General features: G+C 34.8%; 1 protein-coding gene across 6 annotated transcripts in view; it reads right to left on the bottom strand.

Annotated features, from left to right (window-relative positions):
* Positions 1–19981, bottom strand: part of Ms4a13 (membrane spanning 4-domains A13) — a 57369-nt gene that overhangs the window by 30140 nt on the left and 7248 nt on the right. For all 6 annotated transcript variants that reach the window (XM_048788918.1, XM_048788917.1, XM_048788921.1 and 3 more), the window contains one exon: positions 19063–19182. In XM_048788918.1, coding sequence (XP_048644875.1) covers positions 19063–19182 — 120 coding nt within the window. The remainder of the gene's footprint in view (positions 1–19062; positions 19183–19981) is intronic.

Here is a 19981-nt window from a genome sequence, read left to right as displayed (position 1 = left end):
CTTCATCTATCCAGATAAGATCTTTTCAGGTTATCCCATATTTCTTGGAAATTCTGTTCATGGTGTCTTAACATCTTTTCTCCATGGTCCCCTTTATTTTCAAGATTATATATTTTGTCTTAATTGCCTGAAATTCCATTTTCCAAGTGGTCTAGTCTATAGGGGATGCTACAGAATTTTTATTGTGGTTTATTGATATCTTTATTTCAAGATTTCTGCTTTATGTTTTTTTTTTCACAATCTCTATTGAAGCAATCTTTCACTCCTGTATTTTCTCCCTGATTTCATTCTTTACATCATCCTTTACCTTATGATCTACACTCCTTCTCTGACAGTATGGATCTGAGTCAGTAGAGTTTCTACCCCATGAACTTATAGAGTCCCTGAAGGTTTCCAGTTCTTCACTGTTTAGGAAGGAGAAAAATAATAACAACAACAAATGCAAACATATACAGCATTTAATCAAATAGTTTCTGTTATTATGTATACAATATTAATTATCACAGTAAACAAATGATATGACCAGTTATTGCCTACAATAAAAATAGTAGCTTTACAAAAGGGTTTACACTTTCAAATGGTTGACAGGGAGAGAACAGAAGTGATATAAGATGAGATGATTTTGAGGGAGGAGGAGCAAAGATAGAAGTAAAAAGTTAAAGGAAAAGTGAAAGGGAGAAAATAGAGATTGGCTGTTAGAAAAGAAAGAGAATCAAGGGAAACATTTTAGTGAGAGAAAAAATATATATTAAGTAATAAGTTAAAAAATTAAAAATAAAAATAAAAGAATAAAAAGCAAAACTGAAATATACTAATCAAACATACTAATCCTCAAATACTGATCCATGAAAAATAACTGGCTTCAAAAATGATAGAAATGAGAAAAAAAACAAATATGAATATGTATTAATTTCTATGAACCATTAAGTTCACAAATGAATAAAGAAAATAAAAATGTCTGATGAAAAGTTAGAGTTATTTCTATTGGAGTTCAAAAGATTCTCAGCTTCCCTTCCCAGTAGTGTTAGCTGGGGTCATCTGGAATGCGATTCTTGCTCCACCCTCAGGGTGGGCTCACTAGAGTGAGAGAGGTAATCGTGCTTCTCCAGGATCTAGCAATTGCTGGTCCACACTGGAGACTGCTCCTCAAGGATCTCCGCTGGATTCCTCTCGGGTGGTGGAGGAGCCAATTATTAGTTCACTATATCACCTGCAGATTCCACATTTCCTGGTCTCTGGTTCAGTCTCCAATCTCAATCTCTCTACCTGCCATTTCGAATTCTCAGCCATTTTGTCTTTCCCAGGTGATTTTGCAAGCAGCTGATTGAGATCTAGGTGGGTTTCTACAACCAGTAGATCCCTGTGTAAACCTCTCTTCACATTTTATTTTCTCCTGGTCACTCTACGTAATGCTGTATTGGTTTTTCAGGCCTGTATTTTGGGACAAACTCAGGTTTTCCAGGAATCAGCTCCCCAGCTGCTGCCACACCCATCAGGACTGCAAAATGGTTCCTTCCATCTGTCCCAGCTGGGAGAGATGTGGCTTCTTTCCTGCACAAGAATATTGTGCAGCACACCTTTCATGGTAGTCAGACAGTATTTTTGATCTCTAAGCTCTCTGTACCCACACATGCCTCAGGCATCCTAAAAATGTGGGTTCCTTTAATTCTCTTTTCCCTCCACTTTGCTCATGGAAGGACTGTTCTAGTCAGTGCTTCCAGCCACAGGAGTGGCTGTGGCACTTGGGATTTCTTCCTTATTTTATATATCCAACCTCCTGAGTCCCCAATATGCTTTGAATATCCAGTATTAAATTCTAGTAAAGTACTTCCTGCCTTTTTTTCTCCACCCACCTTGCTGAGAAGCTGTCTATATGCTTCCTTAGTTTCATGCCATGGTGAAGCCAGGAAAGTGACCTTCTCTATTCTGACATCTACTCTCATTTAGTTTTCATTATAATGTTATTGTTTAAGTGGTTGGACATATGTCTTACATCTTACTTTTTTCTATAGATCTCATTTTGTTTTCCTCCTTTCCCTATTTTAAAAATACTTTATTAAAGTATTTTAAATACTTTAATACCTTTTATTTTAAACTACTTTTGAGTTTTGTTAGTTGCTAATATGCATCTTAATTTACAACAATCTATTTCGGATGAATGCCAATCCCAGTAAGATATAGCAACATGTTCTCATAGAGTTCTATTATCCTCCTCTTTCATTACGCTATTATCATAATATGTTACATCCACATACATTACATACTTAACAATATTATGGTACAATTATTGTTTTTATAAGGTTATCTTTAAAATTTTATACCTGGGCTGGAGATGTGGCTCAAGCAGTAGCGCTCTTGCCTGGCATGCACGGGGCGCTGGGTTTGATCCTCAGCACCACATAAAATTAAAATGTTGTGTCCACTGAAAACTAAAAAATAAATATTAAATTCTCTCTCTCTCTCTCTCTCTCTCTCTCTCCATAAAAAAATAAAATAAAATTTTATACCTATTGATCATGGGTGGTAAACTATGACATATAAATTAAATCTGGCCCACTGCCTATTTGGGGGAACAAAACTTTATTGAAAAAAATGCATAGCCATTTATTTATTATCCACATATGTATTTTCATGCTAAAAGTTCGAGGTGCTCTTTATTCATTCATGTGCATTTGAATTTCATCTGACATCACTTTCTTTTAATATGAAGAGCTTCCTTCAGTGTTTCTTATAAGGTATTTCGGCTAGCAACACATTCTGCAGTCATTTGTGCATGTCTTTATTTCATTTCAGTTTTGAAGAATAAGTTTAAAGGATTCAGAATTCCTGCTTAAGTGTTCTTTCCCCCAGCACTTTCATATGCCATCCCACTATTCTGACCTCCATTGTTTTTGATGAGAAGTCAACTGTTAACCATATTGTCATTCCCTTGTTTATGAAGGATAATATTTCAAGATTTTCTGTCTCCCTTTGTTCATAATTATGATTGAGATGTCTAGGAATGGATCTTTGTGTTTATTGTAGTTGCAAATTCATGAATGTATAGGATAATATTTGCCATCAAATTAGTGAAATATTTGGCCATTATTTCTTCATTTCCCCCCTTTCTCTTCAATTTCTAAGGGACCACCATTATACACTTACTGGTGTCCCAGTGGTTTCTGAGGCTTTCTTTTTCCCCTCTGTTTTTAGTACTGAATGATTTTCATTGTACTCTCTTCATGTTTGCTGATTTTATGTTATCCATTCTAATATACTCTTGAGGCTCTGTAGTGAATTTTTCTTTTCAGTAACTGTGTTCTTAAAATCCAGAATGTCCATTTTTATTATGTCTTTTGTTGATAGTCTTATTTGCTGAGTCAATGCTGTCATCTTTTAACTCAAACATATTTTATTTAGTTTTTTTGTTTTTGTTTTTATATAATTCTTCATTAATTCTACCATTTCCCCTTCCCTTCTAGGATGAGAATATATCTTGAGTGGTCTTTTCAAGGTACAAATCATTATACTTTGCTTCTCAGATATTTCTTGTTGCAGAAAATAGGACATTTTAGATAACATGGTAAAGCAACTTTGGATTCCAATGGCTTAATTTTCTTATAGGGAAGTGGTTATTGCTTTAGGAACTTGTTTGCACTAATTGTATGGATTCTATTTCCCTTGCAGTGTGTGGCCTGTAATACATCTATTCACTTTTTCATTTTATTTTATTCTTGGTTTTTATATTTAAGACTAGCTTCCTAGGCTTCTCTCTGGGTCAGCCTAAGTACTCAGACAATGACTAGTCAGAGGGTATACTTAAACACCTTGTTATGATCTGCACTTGTCCACAAAGCTCTAATACATTACAGTCCTAACTCCTGGTATCTTGGAATATGACAATACTTGGATATTAGGTCTCTGAAGTGTAATGAATTTACAATATGTCCTTAGTTGGACCCTAATCCAGTAAGGAATTAGGACACAGACATAAACAGAGTGAAGACCATGTGAATACACAGGGAGAAGACAGTCATCCAAAGCTATGCAAGAGGCCTTAAACTAAGAAAATAACAGTATAAACACTTTCATTTTGAACTTCTAGCCTCTAGAGTTGTGAGAAAAATAAATTTCTGTTGTTCAAGCCACATAGTCTGTGGTACTTTGCTATGTCAGCAATAGCAGAGCATTATACTCCTTAAGATAGAAAGACTTCTACCTTTTTCTGAGGAACTAGTTCAGCTTGAAAAATAGTTTTTATTATTTCTTAAAAATTTAATTGATACATTATAATTATGCATAACAGTGGGATTCACTGTGATATATTTGTACATGCACATAATTTGTTCAATTTAACTCCCAAGTATGTGCCCTTTCCTTCCCCTCTTCCCTCCTCCTGAACTTCATCCTCTATTCTACTGGTGTCCCTTCTATTTTTATGAGATTCCCCGTCCCCATTTTTTCTCAATAGCTTCCAAATATGCAGAAAACATCACTTGTGATTTTGGTCTGGCATATTTCACTTAACAATATGTTCTCCATTTCCATCCATTTTTTTTTCTGCAAATGACTGACTAAATTCATTATGTGTGTGTGTGTGTGTGTGTGTGTTTGCATGCTCATTTAAAAATTTATTTACCTGTTGATGAACATCTAGGCTGATTCTATAACTTGCTATAGTATGCTGACTTTCTTTTGGACTAATACCAACAAGTGGTGTAGCTGGGTCATATGTTCGTTCCATTCCTACTCTTTTAAATAATTGCCATACTGATTTCCATAGTAGTTGTACCCATTTACAATGCCAACAGGGGTGTGTAAATGTTCCTTTTCCCCTGCATGTTTGCCAGCATTTATTATTATTTGTATACTTGATGACTGTAATTTGAATTGGAGTGAGAAGAAATTACATTACAGTTTTGATTTGCATTTTCCTGATTGCTAATGGTGTTTGAATATTTTTTCCATGCATGTGTTGGCCATTTGTCTCATCTTGTTTAATGGATTATTATTGTTGTTGTTGTTGTTATTTAGTTCATTTATTTAAGCAGTCAATGATACATGAATTGGGCAGCTCCAATACAAAAGTGCTTTGGCTTTGCTAAAGGAGCCCCAGAGGAAGGCTTTTATAGGGTGAATGCCAAATAGAACAAAGAAATGATTTGATTGGTTAAAGTTTGAACTGTTGCCTTTGGAGTATCTCAGTGAGTAGTTGAAGATAATAAAACTAAAGTCCTATTGACCACTGTGATTGGTGGAGCATAAGTTTCATTTTTTCCCCACATTTTAAATTGTTGCATTATATATGTACATGATGGTGGGATTTGTTGTTACATATTTGTACATGCACACAATATAACAATATAATTTGGACAATATCACTCCCCAGCACTCTCCACCTCCCTCCACAGTTCTCACCTATTGTTCCCTTTTCTCTACTGATCTCCTTTTGATTTTCATGAGATCTAACCACATGTCCCCAAGCCCCAACCCTTTTTCCTCTCTAGCTTCCACATATGATAAAAAGCATACATCTGAATGGGTTATTTTTTAGGTGATATTTTTTGAGTTTTAAAAAAATTTCTGGATATTAATTCTCTGAGTAGTTGGAAAAGATTTTCTCCCATTCTGTAGGCTCTCCACATTCTTATTGTTTCCTTTGCTGTGCTATTCCATTTATTGATTCTTGTTTTTATTTCTTGAGCTTTAACAAGTCTTATTAAGGAAGTTAATGCCTACACCAAGGTGTTGGAGTGTTGACCCTAAGTTTTTATCTAGCAGCTACAGTGCTTCTGTACTAATCCCTGGTTCTTGATCCATTTTGAATAGACCTTTTTTCAAGGTGATAAATAAGAATTTAGTTTCATTCTTCTACACATGGATATCCAGTTTTACAGCATTGTTGGTTAAAAAGGCTGCCTGTTTTCCAACGAGTGTTTTTGGCATTTTTGTCAAGAATCAGATGACTGCATCTGTGTGGGTTTGTCTCTGTGTTTTCTATCCTATTTCATTGGTCTACACACATATTTTTATGCCAATTCCATGCTGTTATTATAGCTAAAGCTCTGTAGCATAATTTGAAATTGGGTATAGTGATGCTTCTGTGGTTGTTCTTTTTGATCAGAATTGTCTTGACTATTCTGGGTATTTTTATTCTTCCATATGAATTTAAGAAAGTTCATTTCTAGTTAGTTCTGTGAAACATGTTATTGGTATTTTGATTGGGATTACATTGTATCTGTGTTTTGCTTTTGGTAGCATGGCCATTTTAACAATATTAATTCTGCCTAAAAAGAATTTTGAGATCTTTCCATCTTCTGTGTCTTCTCCAGTTTCTTTCATTAATATTCTATAATTCTCATTGTAGAGGGTTTCCATCTCCTTGGTTAGATTTATTCCTAGATACTTTATTTTTTGAGGCTATTGGGAATGAAATTGATTCCTAGTTTCTTTTTCAGCATATTCACTATTGGTACATAGAAAAGCTATTGATTTTCATATGTTGATTATATATCCTGCTACATTGCTGGATTTGTTCAACAGATCTAGAAGCTTTCTGATTGAGTAATGTAAATATTCTAAGTGCAGGATCATATAATCTGCAAACAGTGATAATTTAACTACCTTTCCTATTGGTACCCCATTTTTAAGCTTCTCTTGCTTTGACTGATCTGGCTAAAATTTCATATACCATCTTAAATAGGAGAGGTAAAGGTATATATACATGCTTATCTTAGATAAAATGCTTTGTTTCCCCCCATTTAATATTATAGTGGCTCCCATGTAGTCTTTAAGATGTTTAGGTAAGATCTTTGTCTTCCTAGTTTCTTTAATGTTTTTATCAAGAATGGGTGCTGAATTTTGCCAAAGATTTTTAAAAAATATCTACTGAGATGATCATGTGATTTTTGTTCTTTTTTAAAAAATATTTATTTTTTTAGTTGTACACAGTACCTTTATTTTGTTTATTTATTTTTATGTGGTGGTGAGGATCGAACCCAGGGCATCGCATGTGCTAGGTAAGCACTCCACCGCTGAGCCACAACCCAGCCCACTTTTGTGCTTAATTTTATTATGTGGTGAATTAAATTTATTGATTTGTTTTGTTGAACCATTTTTGTATCCCTGGAATGAAACCAACATGATTATACAGTCATGTATAATCTTCTCAGTGTGTTTTTGAATATGATTTTCTAGTATTTTATTAAGGATTAGGGACCTGTAGTTTTTCTTTCTTTAATGTGTAGTTATCTGGTTTTGCTTTCAAGATCTCACTGGCTTCATACAATGAATTAGGTGTTATCCCCTGTTATATTTCCTGGAGTAATTTGAGAAGCATTGGCAATAGTTCTTTAAAGGTCTGGTAGAATACAGATGTGAATCCATCCAATCCTGGGCATTTGTTGAAAGACTTTTTATTTTTTCTTCAATCTCACTGATTGTCACCAGTCTGGGTTTTCTGTCCCCTTTTGTTTCAATTTTGGTAGATTATACATGTCTAGAAATTTGTCTATTTCTTCTAGACTTTCCAATTTATTGGAATATAAGCTTTCAAAATAGACCCTAGTTATATTGATATTTTTGTATTTCTTATGACTTGCTTTGTGACCTAAAATGTGGTCTTTTTTTGGAGAAGTTCCATGAGCAGCTGAGAAGAAAGTAAACCCAGTTGTTGTTGGATGAAATAGTCTACAGATGTGTTGGGTACATTTAATTTATAATATATATATTTTTTTAATTTCTGAAGTGTCTTCACTGAACTTATACCTGGCTGACCAATCTGTTGGTAAGAAAAGCGTTTAAAATCACCCAGTATCATTCTGTTGGGGTCTATGAGAGCCATTTTCTCAAATAGTGTTTGATTTACTTTATTCGTTTCCGGCGTATTTGTTATTGTTATATCATCTTGTTGACTTGAATCCCTTCACCAGTATGAAGTGACCTTCTTTATCCCTTCTAATTTGAAGTCGTCTTTGTTAGATATGAGAGTCACTACTCTTGCTTGCTTATGGGCTGCATTTACGTGGAATATCAATTTTCAAATTTTCACTTTCAGCTATGGATGTCTTTGCTTGAGAGAGGTATGTCTTTTCCCAACAACATACAGTTTGACCTTGTTTTTAAAAACCCAATATGCCAGTCTATTATTTGGCTGGAGAATTAAGACTATTTACATTCAGTGTTATTATAAATATGTTTAATTTGAACCTATTACTCATTTACTTAACTACTCTTCCAATGAGATTCACCCTTTCCTGAGTTCTGGTATTTGATTTTAACTTTCTCTGTCAGGGTTTCTTTATGTATTTTCCATAATGATGGCTTAGTAGTCATGGATTCTTTATGCTTATCTTGTAAGGTTTTCATTCTCTTTTGATTCTGAAGGTAGCTGTGCATGATATGGCACTTTTGGTTTAAAGGAATTTTCTTTCAGGGTTTGAAACACATTTTTCCAAGCCCTCCTGATTTTTAGGGTTTTTGTTGAGTTATATCAGATGTTGTTTTGATTGGATTACCTCTGTATATAATCTGATATGTTTCTCTTGAGCCTTTTAAAATTCTATTATTATCCTATATATTTGGTATTTTAAGAATAATGTATCATGGAGACCTTCTTTTTTAATCTTTTCTGTGTGGGGTTTTAAATGCCCTGTATGTGGATCCCCATCTAATTCCCAATGTTTAGAAATTTTTCTATTATTTCACTGAAACTGTTTTAATTATTATTTGTCTATATCTACATTCCTTCCTTAAATCCAATGATTCTTATGTTTGGTCTCTTAATGTTGTCCCAGAGTTGTTATGTATTCTGATCATGATTATTTTTTTTTCTTTCTGAGTGTTCAAGTTAACATATTTTGTCTTCAAGGTCTGAAATTCTGTTTTACACATGATCTAATCTGTTATTGAGAGTTTCAATTAAATTTTTCATTTGATTTTTAGTCTTATATTTCCAGGATTTCTGTTTCTTTATATTTTTATTGAAATGCTCTTTCACATCCTGTATATTCTGTATTTCCTAAGTTCATTACTTAAGATTTTCTTAAAAGTTCCTTGATCATTTAAACATTTTTTAAAAATGTCTTCAGAATTTCATCTACTTCAGTATCTTTTGATTTAATTATTGGAAGGTTATAAACTATTAGAGGTGACTATGTTTTCTGAGGTCATGTTTGTACATCCATTGAGTTGAATTCCTCTTCTCCTTTTGTGTGGGGGTCCTTTAGTGAGTAGTTATCTCATAATCATCCCTGGGCTGGGGATATCTTAGCTTCAGCATAATCAAAGTGTTAAGTTCAACCACCAGTATAACTTTGAGAGAATAACTGCTAGTAACAGAGGCAATTTAAAAGTAAACTTTATATCAACATATCCTATGTTATTCTAAATGATCTCTACAATGTATTGACCAAAGAGAAGAGTGAGAAATAATATAGAATGTTCTGGAAATATTAAGCATTAATGATAGTGTACTAAATTGAAGTGGAAGAAAGAATAAAAAAATAGAAAAAAGAAAAAAAAGAGAAAAGTATATTGGGGCAACAAAAGATAAATAAAGGATGAAGGAGAGAAGAGAATGAGATAAGAGCAAAATAAAGAAGTATTGAGAGAGGACCCAATTAATTGACTAAAAATTTGTTTTTCTTTTTGTTGAGATTTTAAAGTTGGAGACCTGACTTTTCAGAGTTTTGAATTTAGACTCTCCCAGCTATGAGGAAGGTTGATAGACTTATTGTTCTGTTTTTGTCAGCTCTGAGTCAAAATGGCCAAACTTGTTAAGAGGAGTATTACGTACTCAAGTCTACTCCCTCCTTGCCTATAACTTCGATTAGTGAAGTACCGTAAGATTCAGAGCAGATCTCATTCTCAAAATGGTTGCTATTGTGACCAGGGATGGAAATGTAAATCTGGCAGCTCTGTTGGCTAACCCTTTCAACCATGTACCTGTAGACCAATCTGCATTGTTTTGTACCCTTTTGTCTGAGAACATCAGTCTGTGGGAAGGGGGTGGGGGTGGATGGGGGTGTAGGCAGTTGTGGAATGTACCAGTTTATTCTCTATATCCTTCTGGACATGGGGGAGGTGGTGCAGGGCACAAAGTAGGATGTCGTGGAATTGCTGCTTTTTACCTAACCATGATCAGTCCCAGTTCTACCTTGTCAGCCATGTTCATTATCCAGAGTTCAGAGTGTCAATTTCATTAAGCAGTCATGGCTCCTTCAATCACTGTTTCTCCCAGATATTAGTCTCCTTCCTGTGCCCAGACTGACTCACAGCACGGTGCATGGGTACCCAATGATCCAGTGAAAAATAAAGCTTAAGTGACTGATTGGTCTTGAATATTCATAAAGAAAGTATGCCTAGAACAAGGCAATAAAGGGAAAAATAGAGAAATATGGAAAATAAAGGTAAACTGCAGGGATTTCCAGTCTCTGGTTCCAAAGTTGTTGCCACTTCCCTGTTTTCACTAACTTTGTTCTGCAGAGTGCTGAGGGTTCTCCCATGCCAGCTCAGCCTCTCTGTCTAAAACTGATGGGAGAATGTCTTTCAGCTTATTGGAGGGGAGCTCTCTCCACCACCAAGCCACCATGCCCACCAGTACTGCCTCCTTTTATTAACTTTTTATAGTCTAGAAACCAGTACTTCAGGTTTTCATCTGGTTGCTAGTTTTGTATTGTCTACCAGTGTTTCCCCAGTCTTTCTATCTTAATTTACCATTGCAGAACTGGTTTTTAGATCACTTTCCGGGAGCTCTTATGAGTTTTTAGTGTCCTCTGATCCTCATTTTGTTCTGAATCAAAAAGTATTTCCAAAGCTTAGGCTACTTAATTGTCTGTCTCAGCTTTTACTTTACTTGGCATGGCTTCTTTTTTAGCTAGAGGTGAGTGGCTCACTAGAGCTTTCTCCAGTTCCTTTGTGTATATACCCTTGCACATATTTATTTTCTTCCAGACCATAAGAGATGTTATTCTATAGTCTTCCTACCTTGACTTGCCCTTGTAGAACTAGTTTATTTGTTCAGTTTCAGGGAGCTGCTATGAGAATGTGTTTTCCTCAGACCCTCTGTTTGTTGTGAATTGAAGAATATTTCCAAAGTTTAGGCCTCTTATAAGTCTATTGCAGCTTTTACTTTACTTTGCATGGCTTCTGTTTTTAGCTAGAGGTAACTCACTAGAGCTTTCTCCAGTTTCTATAGTGTGCATATCCAGGCACATATTTATATTCTTCCAGACCATAAGGGTTAGATGTTATTCTATAGCCTTCCTACCTTGACTTGCCCTTGTAGAACTGGATTTTTTGCTCAGACTCAGGAAGCTGCTACGAGAATGTGGTTTCCTCAGATCCTCTGTTTGTTGTGAATTGAAGAATATTTCCAAAGTTTAGGCCTCTTATAAGTCTATTGCAGCTTTTACTTTACTTTGCATGGCTTTTTTTTTTTTTAGCTAGAGGTGAGTAGCTCACTAGAGCTCTCTCCAGATTCCATAGTGTGCACACCCTTGCACATACTTATATTCTTCCAGACCATAAGGGGTAAATGTTATTCTATAGCCTTCCTACCTTTACTTGCCCTTGCAGAACTGGTTTTTTTGTTCAGTTTCAGGGAACTGCTACGACGTGGGGTCCTCTGATCTTCTGTTTTGTTCTGAATTGAAGAATATTTCCAAAGTTTAGGCTACTTATAAGTCTATCTCAGCTTTTACTTTACTTTGCATGGCTTCTTTTTTTTTTTTTTTTAAGCTAGAGGTGAGTAGCTCATTAGAGCTCTTTCCAGTTTCCTTAGTGTGAGCACACTCTTGCACATATTTGCATTCTTCCAGATCATAAGGGATAAACATAATGTTATCAAGGTAAATATCCCATGTTGGCTGTCTTGTTCTCTGAATCTCTGTGTTGAGTTTCTGGCTGGTTGCTAGTCAATTTATTGACCAACAATATTGTAATCTCAGTCAGTCTAGGAGTGACTGTTATCTCTATTGGTTTAATTACGCTAGTCATGGAAATTTCTGTGTTGTGCCTCAAATAAAATTAACTCTCAAGCAGCAAAGTGTTGGTCCTCACCGTGTGAATCACCAAGGTAAATTTCTGCATAACAAAACCAAGGAGGTTGAAGGAATCAAAGTGAGCCCCAAGCTAACATATCAGAGACGAGTTTTTATTTAGATCCAGTATATATTCACAAACACTTCATAATTTGTTGTATACATTGGTCAACTTCCAGAATATTTTTAGGAATATTTGCTGTGTGCTTACTTAGTCATTCTGTAAGTCCTATTCATTCTGTATTTTTTAAAAACTAGATCTCATGAAAGTAGGGAGGCCATTAGAATAGAGAAAGAGGATCCTGGGGAGAAGAGGGCAAGGGGACATACTGAGGAGTGAAACTGACCAAATTATGTCACATATATGTATGGATATGCCACGATGAAACCCACTGTTCTATATAATACACACCAATTAAACATATCTATGTGGATTATATACATATGGTTTTACATTAGTTATATTATTCCTTAACATTTTCCTCTCAAAAATGTTAGTCCTCTTTTTTTATCTCTATAAATGTGGACACATATCAACACACATGTGCACACGTGTGCACGCACACACACTGCCCAAAACCTTTTTCTGGTCTCAGTTTGTGTACTTCAGTCAGTCCCTAAGTCTTACCTGACCATCGTACGTAAAATACCTTTGCCTTATCTCCTTATTCTGCCTTTACTTCATAACATTTTACTATCATGATTATATATAGTATATATGCACATATATGACCATTTTATATATAAATATCTTTCTTCTCCACTTGAATGCAAATTCCCTGATGAAGAGACAGTGTCTTGTTAGTCATCCTTAGTGCCTATTAAAAAACCTAGCAAATAGTAGATTCTTCATGAATATTTGCAAAAACCATGAATGAATGTTAGGTATCTAGTTATTTTAAGCTTGTGAGAAAACAGACATTCTCATATATTTCTATAGTATTATTAATTATTCCAGCATTTTGGAATATTAAACTTGACCCTACACCCACATTTTTAGGAATCTACCACTTCCAGAAATAGTCTCTTGTTTGCAAAAATATTTGTATTGAAATATTTATTGAATCATTGTTTATAATTTAAGAAAACTGGGAACAAAGTTAAATATACAGAAATAAGGGAATGCAAAATATATAAAAATAAGTTATAAGAAGGCTTTCTTTAGATGTGTTTTTTAATGAAAAGATGCTTATGATAGTTGCAAAAAAAGACATGTAACAAGATGAGAAAATGATCATACAATTAGTAAAAAAAATTTTTATGTAGATTTGGATGTGTGGATGTAATGCAGATTATATTAAGTGAAAAAATCACTTTATACATTTTGATATGTAGTTTCATGTATTGCTTTTGTCATTTTATGTTTTCTATTTATTAAATGAAGGGGGAAAAGTAAATAATATATTCCATTTTATTAATTCTAAACACTGGATAGTGTGCTTTATCACCTTACAGAGTATGCTTTCTAGAAACTTATATCTCTTGATTTGCCTGAGTAAACACTTACCAACTGTGCACAGCAGCAGATTGAATGTGCAAGTGCAATACCAATTTCCAAGAGGTACGAAGCCAATAAAATACGTGAAACTTCCCTCCCTAGTTTCTGTAATCAGGAAATAGGGAGAAATCTTACATTATTATTTTTAGTAAGCACAAACAAGCTCATGGAAGGAGCCTGTAGTATAAGAACCAAGGAAAAGAAGGGAAACAATAAATGGACCTTTTCCCAATGTGATTTCCCTAGACATTTTTATTATTTTGCTTTCTTCTTAATTTTTCATGCTACACTTCTTCCCTATTCATTGTATGTGGCTTTCGTCCTTGATCTTCATCACTTAGCATTCTTGTTACACTTCTTATAACTTTTTAATTAATGTTTATGTCCTCACTACAGAGTCCCTGGCACAACTTGCTATGTAAGGTCTCCAGTTAGTAAGATTTGGCCCTTCTATTTCTAAGGATTAGATGGCAACCCAGAGGTTTTTTAACAAGCTATTTTTGTTTATTAAGACAGCTATTAGTAACTACAAATTTACTTAAACTTACATTTGTGGTGATAAAAATTTCTCAGAGATACTGCTGTAATAGCATAGAATGATGAACAAATTAAAAAAGAATTCAACAAACATTTTACTTGAAAGCACAAGTGATTGTGACTTCCAGGATAAATAAAACAGATCTCTTCTGATGTTACTGGAAATATTTTCAACTACATACATTATGGGTGAGCTATGCAAATCATAACAGAGCTCTTCCTGAATAAGCAGTCTTTGTACTGGCTATGTAAATAAGGATATTCAGACCTAAAAGAAATAGCAACATAATTCACTTTCCCTTCAATTTCTTCTCCTCCTCCTCTTCTTCTTTCTCCTTTTTCTTTGTTGGTTCTATTTAATATCTTTTATATGTGAAAAAATGTTAAGTGTTAGGGATTAAATAATGAGAATACAGTGACAAAAACTTTCTGCTTTCTCAGAGTTTATAATCAAGTAGAAAAGACGGAGAATAAGTCACATATGGTAAGGTTAATGTCAAAATGGATAAAAATATGCTTAATAATTATAGGCAGTAGGAGGTTCACTCAAAGCCACTAGTATCTAGAAAGGCTTCATGAAGAGATAGGATCTTTGAAATAAGGGTAGTGCTGAGGAAAAAAGGAAGGAGAAAGCAGAATTTTAGGCAGCTTCAATTTTTATTTACTTGTTTCATTGCAACCTTTTTTCAGAAAGAATTTACACCAAAAAAATCAAATAACCCAATTAATAAATGGGCTAATGATTTAAACAAACACTTCTCAAAAGAAAAAATACAAATAGCCAACAAGTATATGAAAAAAAGTTCAATATTATAGCAATTAGGGAAATGTAAATAAAAACTACACTGAGATTTCATTTTACACCGCTCAGAATGGCAGTCATCAAGAATACAAATAATAAATGCTGAAGAGGATGTGGGGAAAAAGGAACACTTTTACACTGTTGGTGAGACTGTAAATTAGTACAACCAATATGGATATCAGTATGGAAGCTCCTCAAAAGACTAGGTATGGAGCCACCATATGACCCAGTTCTTCTACTACTCTTCAGTATTCATCCTGAACAATTAGTGTCATCGTACCACAGTGATACATGCATACTCATGTTTAGCAGCACAATTCATAATAGTCAAACCATGGAATCAGCCTAGGTGTTCATCAACAGACGAATGGATAAAGAAAATGTTGGCATTTATACACAATGGAGTGTTATTCAGTCGGAAAGAAAAATGAAATTATGGCATTTGTAGAAAAATGGATGGAAATAGACACAATTATGTTAAGCAAAATAAGTCAAACTCAGAAGATTAAGGGTCATCATGTTTTCTCTCATGAGGAATCTATGGAAGAGAAAAGAAAAGAAGGATGTGGTGGATCTTATGAAAATCTAAGGGAAATCAGTAGAGGAAAGAGGCCAAGAGGTGGGAGATGCGGGTGGGGAGCACAGAGGAGTGATACTGGCTAAATTATATTGTTATATTGTGTATTGTGTGCATGTATGTATATGTAACAACAGATTTCATCAGTGTGTACAACCATAATGCACCAATTTAAAAAAAGTGGGAAAAAAGAGAAATAGCCTCCCCCAAATAAGTTAAAAGTGTGACAAAATAATTAACAGAGAAATAAAATAAAATGAATAATGGAGTTGTATCACAATGACCTAGTGTATTTACACAAGCAAACAACACAAGAAACTAACATGTTTGAGGAATGATAAAGAAGTTTTAAATGAAACAGTGTTTGATCATGTATGACATGAAAAGGAAGATTAGGAAGATTGAAGGATTTAATTCTAATTTATGTTTGTTGGCAGCAATACAAAATCATAAAATTTCAGGTGGAAATTATTTGTGGCCTCTTCACTGGCAAGACTGTTAAAAAATCACTCTGCCTACATCCCTTTATTTGTAAGTTGGTGTTGTAGTCAATCTCTTCCCTTAAAGCAGCAAGATGTCTGATGGAGCAGCTCAAATAGCAAAGTAAGAGAGAGAATATGAGTTCTTGAAATATAATCTATGCTTATGAACCAGGCTTAAATCAGCAAGGGCTCTTTTTTGCTAAGGTCAATTTGCATTATATTTCCTAGACTTAAACATAAGAGAAATCTAATTTTAAAATGTTAAATAAAGAATAAATGATATTTGGTAAGTTGGAAAGCCAGTACAAAGAGGGCAGCCAAGGTTAAGATTTTGGGTCTAGAAAATTTCAACAAGGGGGTCTTACAGTACTGTACTTTCAAGTAAGTAAGCAATTTCTATTTTATATCTTTTGAGTTTGAGATGATGATAGAAGTATAGCCAAGTAAAGAAGTCAAGCTAGCCACCAGATTAATAGGCTTGGAGTTTGAGAGAAAGAACAAAACAATTAGCTACCAGGCATGAATTAGAACATTTTCCTGTTTACACATAAGGATACTAAGGAACAGGAAGCTAAACTTCACCAAAGCATTACACATAGCTAGCAGGTATAAGGATAATATTTGAACAATGCAATCTGGTTCTGGAGTCTATACCATTAACCATGTTGTTATATGGGAGACATATTTCAGAGGTATGCACTTTGGGGGACAGATGATAGTGTTCCTCGGAACACTGATTACTTGGATGACTTTCTTATGTAGCCAAACACCTTTCTTATGCTATAAAAGGGGCATGTGAAAATATTGTAAAATGTTGGCTATCTTAATAAATGTAGACATAACTCAACAACGCCACTGGGAAAAGCCAGTGGGTAAGAAATGTATGTCTAATGTACAAGTTCATTTTGTATAACTAATCACAGAAAAAAAAGATAAAACTTGTGGTTTTGGGGAAAATCATTAGTACTGAGTTCAGATAAGTACAGTCAACAGTGGTTCTTAATATTTATTGCAAAAGACAGGTGCTGTGATTCGGACAAGGTTTCAGTGCACCCCCCAAGGGTTCATGTGTTGGAAACTTGGTTCTCATTTGGTAATTGTAAGAAGTGGCAGGGAACTTTCAGAAATGGACATGGGAGGAGGGATTGTTAGGTCACTGGAGGTGCTGTTCTTAAAAGGAATTAATGTAGTTCTCATGAGACTCTAGCTAAATCTTGTGAAAGCGTTGTTATAAAGGAGCAAGACTGAGCCTTTCCCAATCTTTGTTTTCATGTCTTACCTGTAGACCCTGTCAGGTACTTTCTCCCTTGATATTATCTGCCATTAGGCCCTTACTAGAGGTCAAACAGGGCTACCTATCTTGGGACTTTCAGCCTTTCTTTCTTGTAAGTATACAGTCTCAGTTATTTTGTTATAGCTTTGAAAAAACAGACTAATATAGAAGGTCTTGACAATTATGCAATATTATCTTAAATTGATGATTATAAATTTAGGAAAAAGAATGGTGACCTAAGTACCCTGAAACAATCATACACTTAATAACTTAAGTACACCCTTCTTATTCTCTGCAAACAAAATCACAATTGAAGTTTGTTGAGAGCCACAGCCGAAGGGGCCCCAGCAAACTTCCAGCTGCCGGCTGATGATTGGCTCACAGCGGCCCCAGCAACATCTAGCTGATTGGCTCCTCTGCGGTGATGCTCATTGGGCTGTTTCCCTGCCCTTTCAGACCACGGAGCTGCTCATTGGGGGACTTTTTTGGCTCCGCCCACGTGACCCAGCCAATTGGCCTCAAGAGCAGGAGGATTGTGGGAGGTGGAGAGAAGCTTGGGTGGAGAGAGAGGCTTGGGGAAAGCTGGTGGTGGCAGTTGAGGCTCTGAGGGTTTTTCCTGAGAGGCTGTTTTGTTTGGCCTGTGTGGTTCTAAAAATAAAGTTAGTTTCTTTTGACAAGTGGCTCCTGATTGTGCCCAGCCAGACTGCGGCAGAAGTTATCTATATATTGAATCACCAGATATTGGAGATTTTTCTTAGACTTTATAGGGGAAATCTGGGTATGTTTATTTAAGTCATTTATTACACACCATCTATTTTGGGGTATTACTGTACTTTCAATTATTTGCTTATTATTCTACGGTCTTTCTTTCTTTCTTCTTTCTTCTCTTTGAAGAGGGGTACTGAGGATTGCACTCAGGAGCACTTGACCACTGAGCCGCATCCACAGCCCCATTTTGTATTTTATTTAGAGACAGGGTCTCACTGAGTTGCTCAGCACCTTGCTTTTGCTGAGGCCGGCTTTGAAATCACGATCTTCTCGCATCAGCCTCCTGAGCCACCGGGATTCCAGGCATGCGTCACTGCACCTGGCCATACAGTCTTGTTTTCTATTCTCTGAATTATTTCCACTGATGATCCTCTACATACTATATTGCAGGTAAAGAGAGGAAGTGTATAGGGAAGGAGAGAAAGTCATATCCCTCTCCTACAGTAACTCTTCTAGTCATTATTTTATAATAATTGTTTTTTCTTTTGTTCGGTTGGCCAGCCCTTCCTGCAACCTTTCCTCATTTTAAATGGGAGATTTTTTTTATAAGCATTACTAAAGTCTTTTGTAGCACTAATTTTGTGATTTGAAATTTAAAGCCAGAACAGCTGGAATAAATGTAGTTAATATCTTAGGAAGAAATACAGTGATTTCATATAATCAAAATTCATATAAGATGCAAAGATAGGTTGCTATGAAAAGTTCTGTGAAATGAGAAATCACTAGGCATTTAAAATTTGAACTATGCATACATAGCAGAATTCTTTTGTTGATTTGGGGAATGGTTTTATGGTCCAGGATTATGCTTTTCTTACATGAAAAGAATCATCAGAGACCTTGTGCCTAACGCAAAGACACTTATCATTGAAGTCTTTATATTTTTTACTTGCTTTATTTTAATTGGGAAAATCAAGAATTCAAATGGCTTGTTAATATGAACTAAAAATATTACCTTAGAATCATTTTTTAAAATTAAGCTCTTTCAATCAAGACCTCACTGCCACATAAAGGAACAATACAAGCCTCGTTTTATATCCTAAGTCTTCAAAATCACTGAAAATAATAATTTTTAAATTAAGGTTTTCCTATACAACAGGCCACTTACCGCTTGTCCATAATTCCTATATGACACAGTATGAAAAGTAGACAACTCAAGTACTGTTAGACATAGTGCAATAAATGCAGTAATTACAGAGAAGATGTTCATGATCAAAGCCCATATCGTCTGAAAAGGAGACATAAGGTAAATTTATTATATTCAGAATAAATACTTTGGTTAAACAGTTTGTCTTGCTAAAACAAAGTCATTAATTAAAAACTTTGATCTAGTTTGTGAGGCTTTAGAAGTATTTGTACACTTGCTGCTCATGCAAGATATATTTCTGGTTTACACAAAACCCAGTTAATGTAGACAAAACATTAAATTATCAACAAACTAAAAAGCATTAATCTGGGCTGGGGATGTGGCTCAAGCGGTAGCACACTCGCCTGGCATGTGTGTGGCCCGGGTTCGATCCTCAGTACCATATACAAACAAAGATGTTGTGTCTGCCGAGAACTAAAAAATAAATATTAAAATTCTCTCTCTCTTTAAAAAAAAAATAAAAAGCATTAATCTTCCAAATCCATTGGGGATCAAAAATATTGTATTTTACAATCTTGTGAATCAGTTGTAAGAAGATTGTAAAACATGATTTGAACCAAAGGGTTTCAACTGAAAGGAAAATTAAAAAAGGAGAAGAAAAAAAAAGTAATGGAAAATGAAAACTGCTTGTGGAAATACAATCAAACGGAATTAAGTTTTAATCATAGATTTTAATTATCTGGGAACATTTACCAATAACTTTAAACAGATATCAAATTTATTTATCCTATATCACAGATCTTTTTCCTGGACAAATGCCCAACTTTGATACAATCCTATTTACAATCTGACTTTCAGAAAATGAGATTTTAGAGCAGTATAATATCTATATATAAAGGCATTAGGTTCTGTTAAATGCTTTCTAATCATGATATTCATA

The sequence above is a fragment of the Marmota marmota genome, unplaced genomic scaffold, assembly GCF_001458135.2.
Source record: "Marmota marmota marmota unplaced genomic scaffold, marMar, whole genome shotgun sequence".
NCBI classification, from domain to species: Eukaryota; Metazoa; Chordata; class Mammalia; order Rodentia; family Sciuridae; genus Marmota; species Marmota marmota.
The sequence above is the reverse complement of the archived record's forward strand: the minus strand, read 5'-3'. Positions and strand labels throughout refer to the sequence as shown.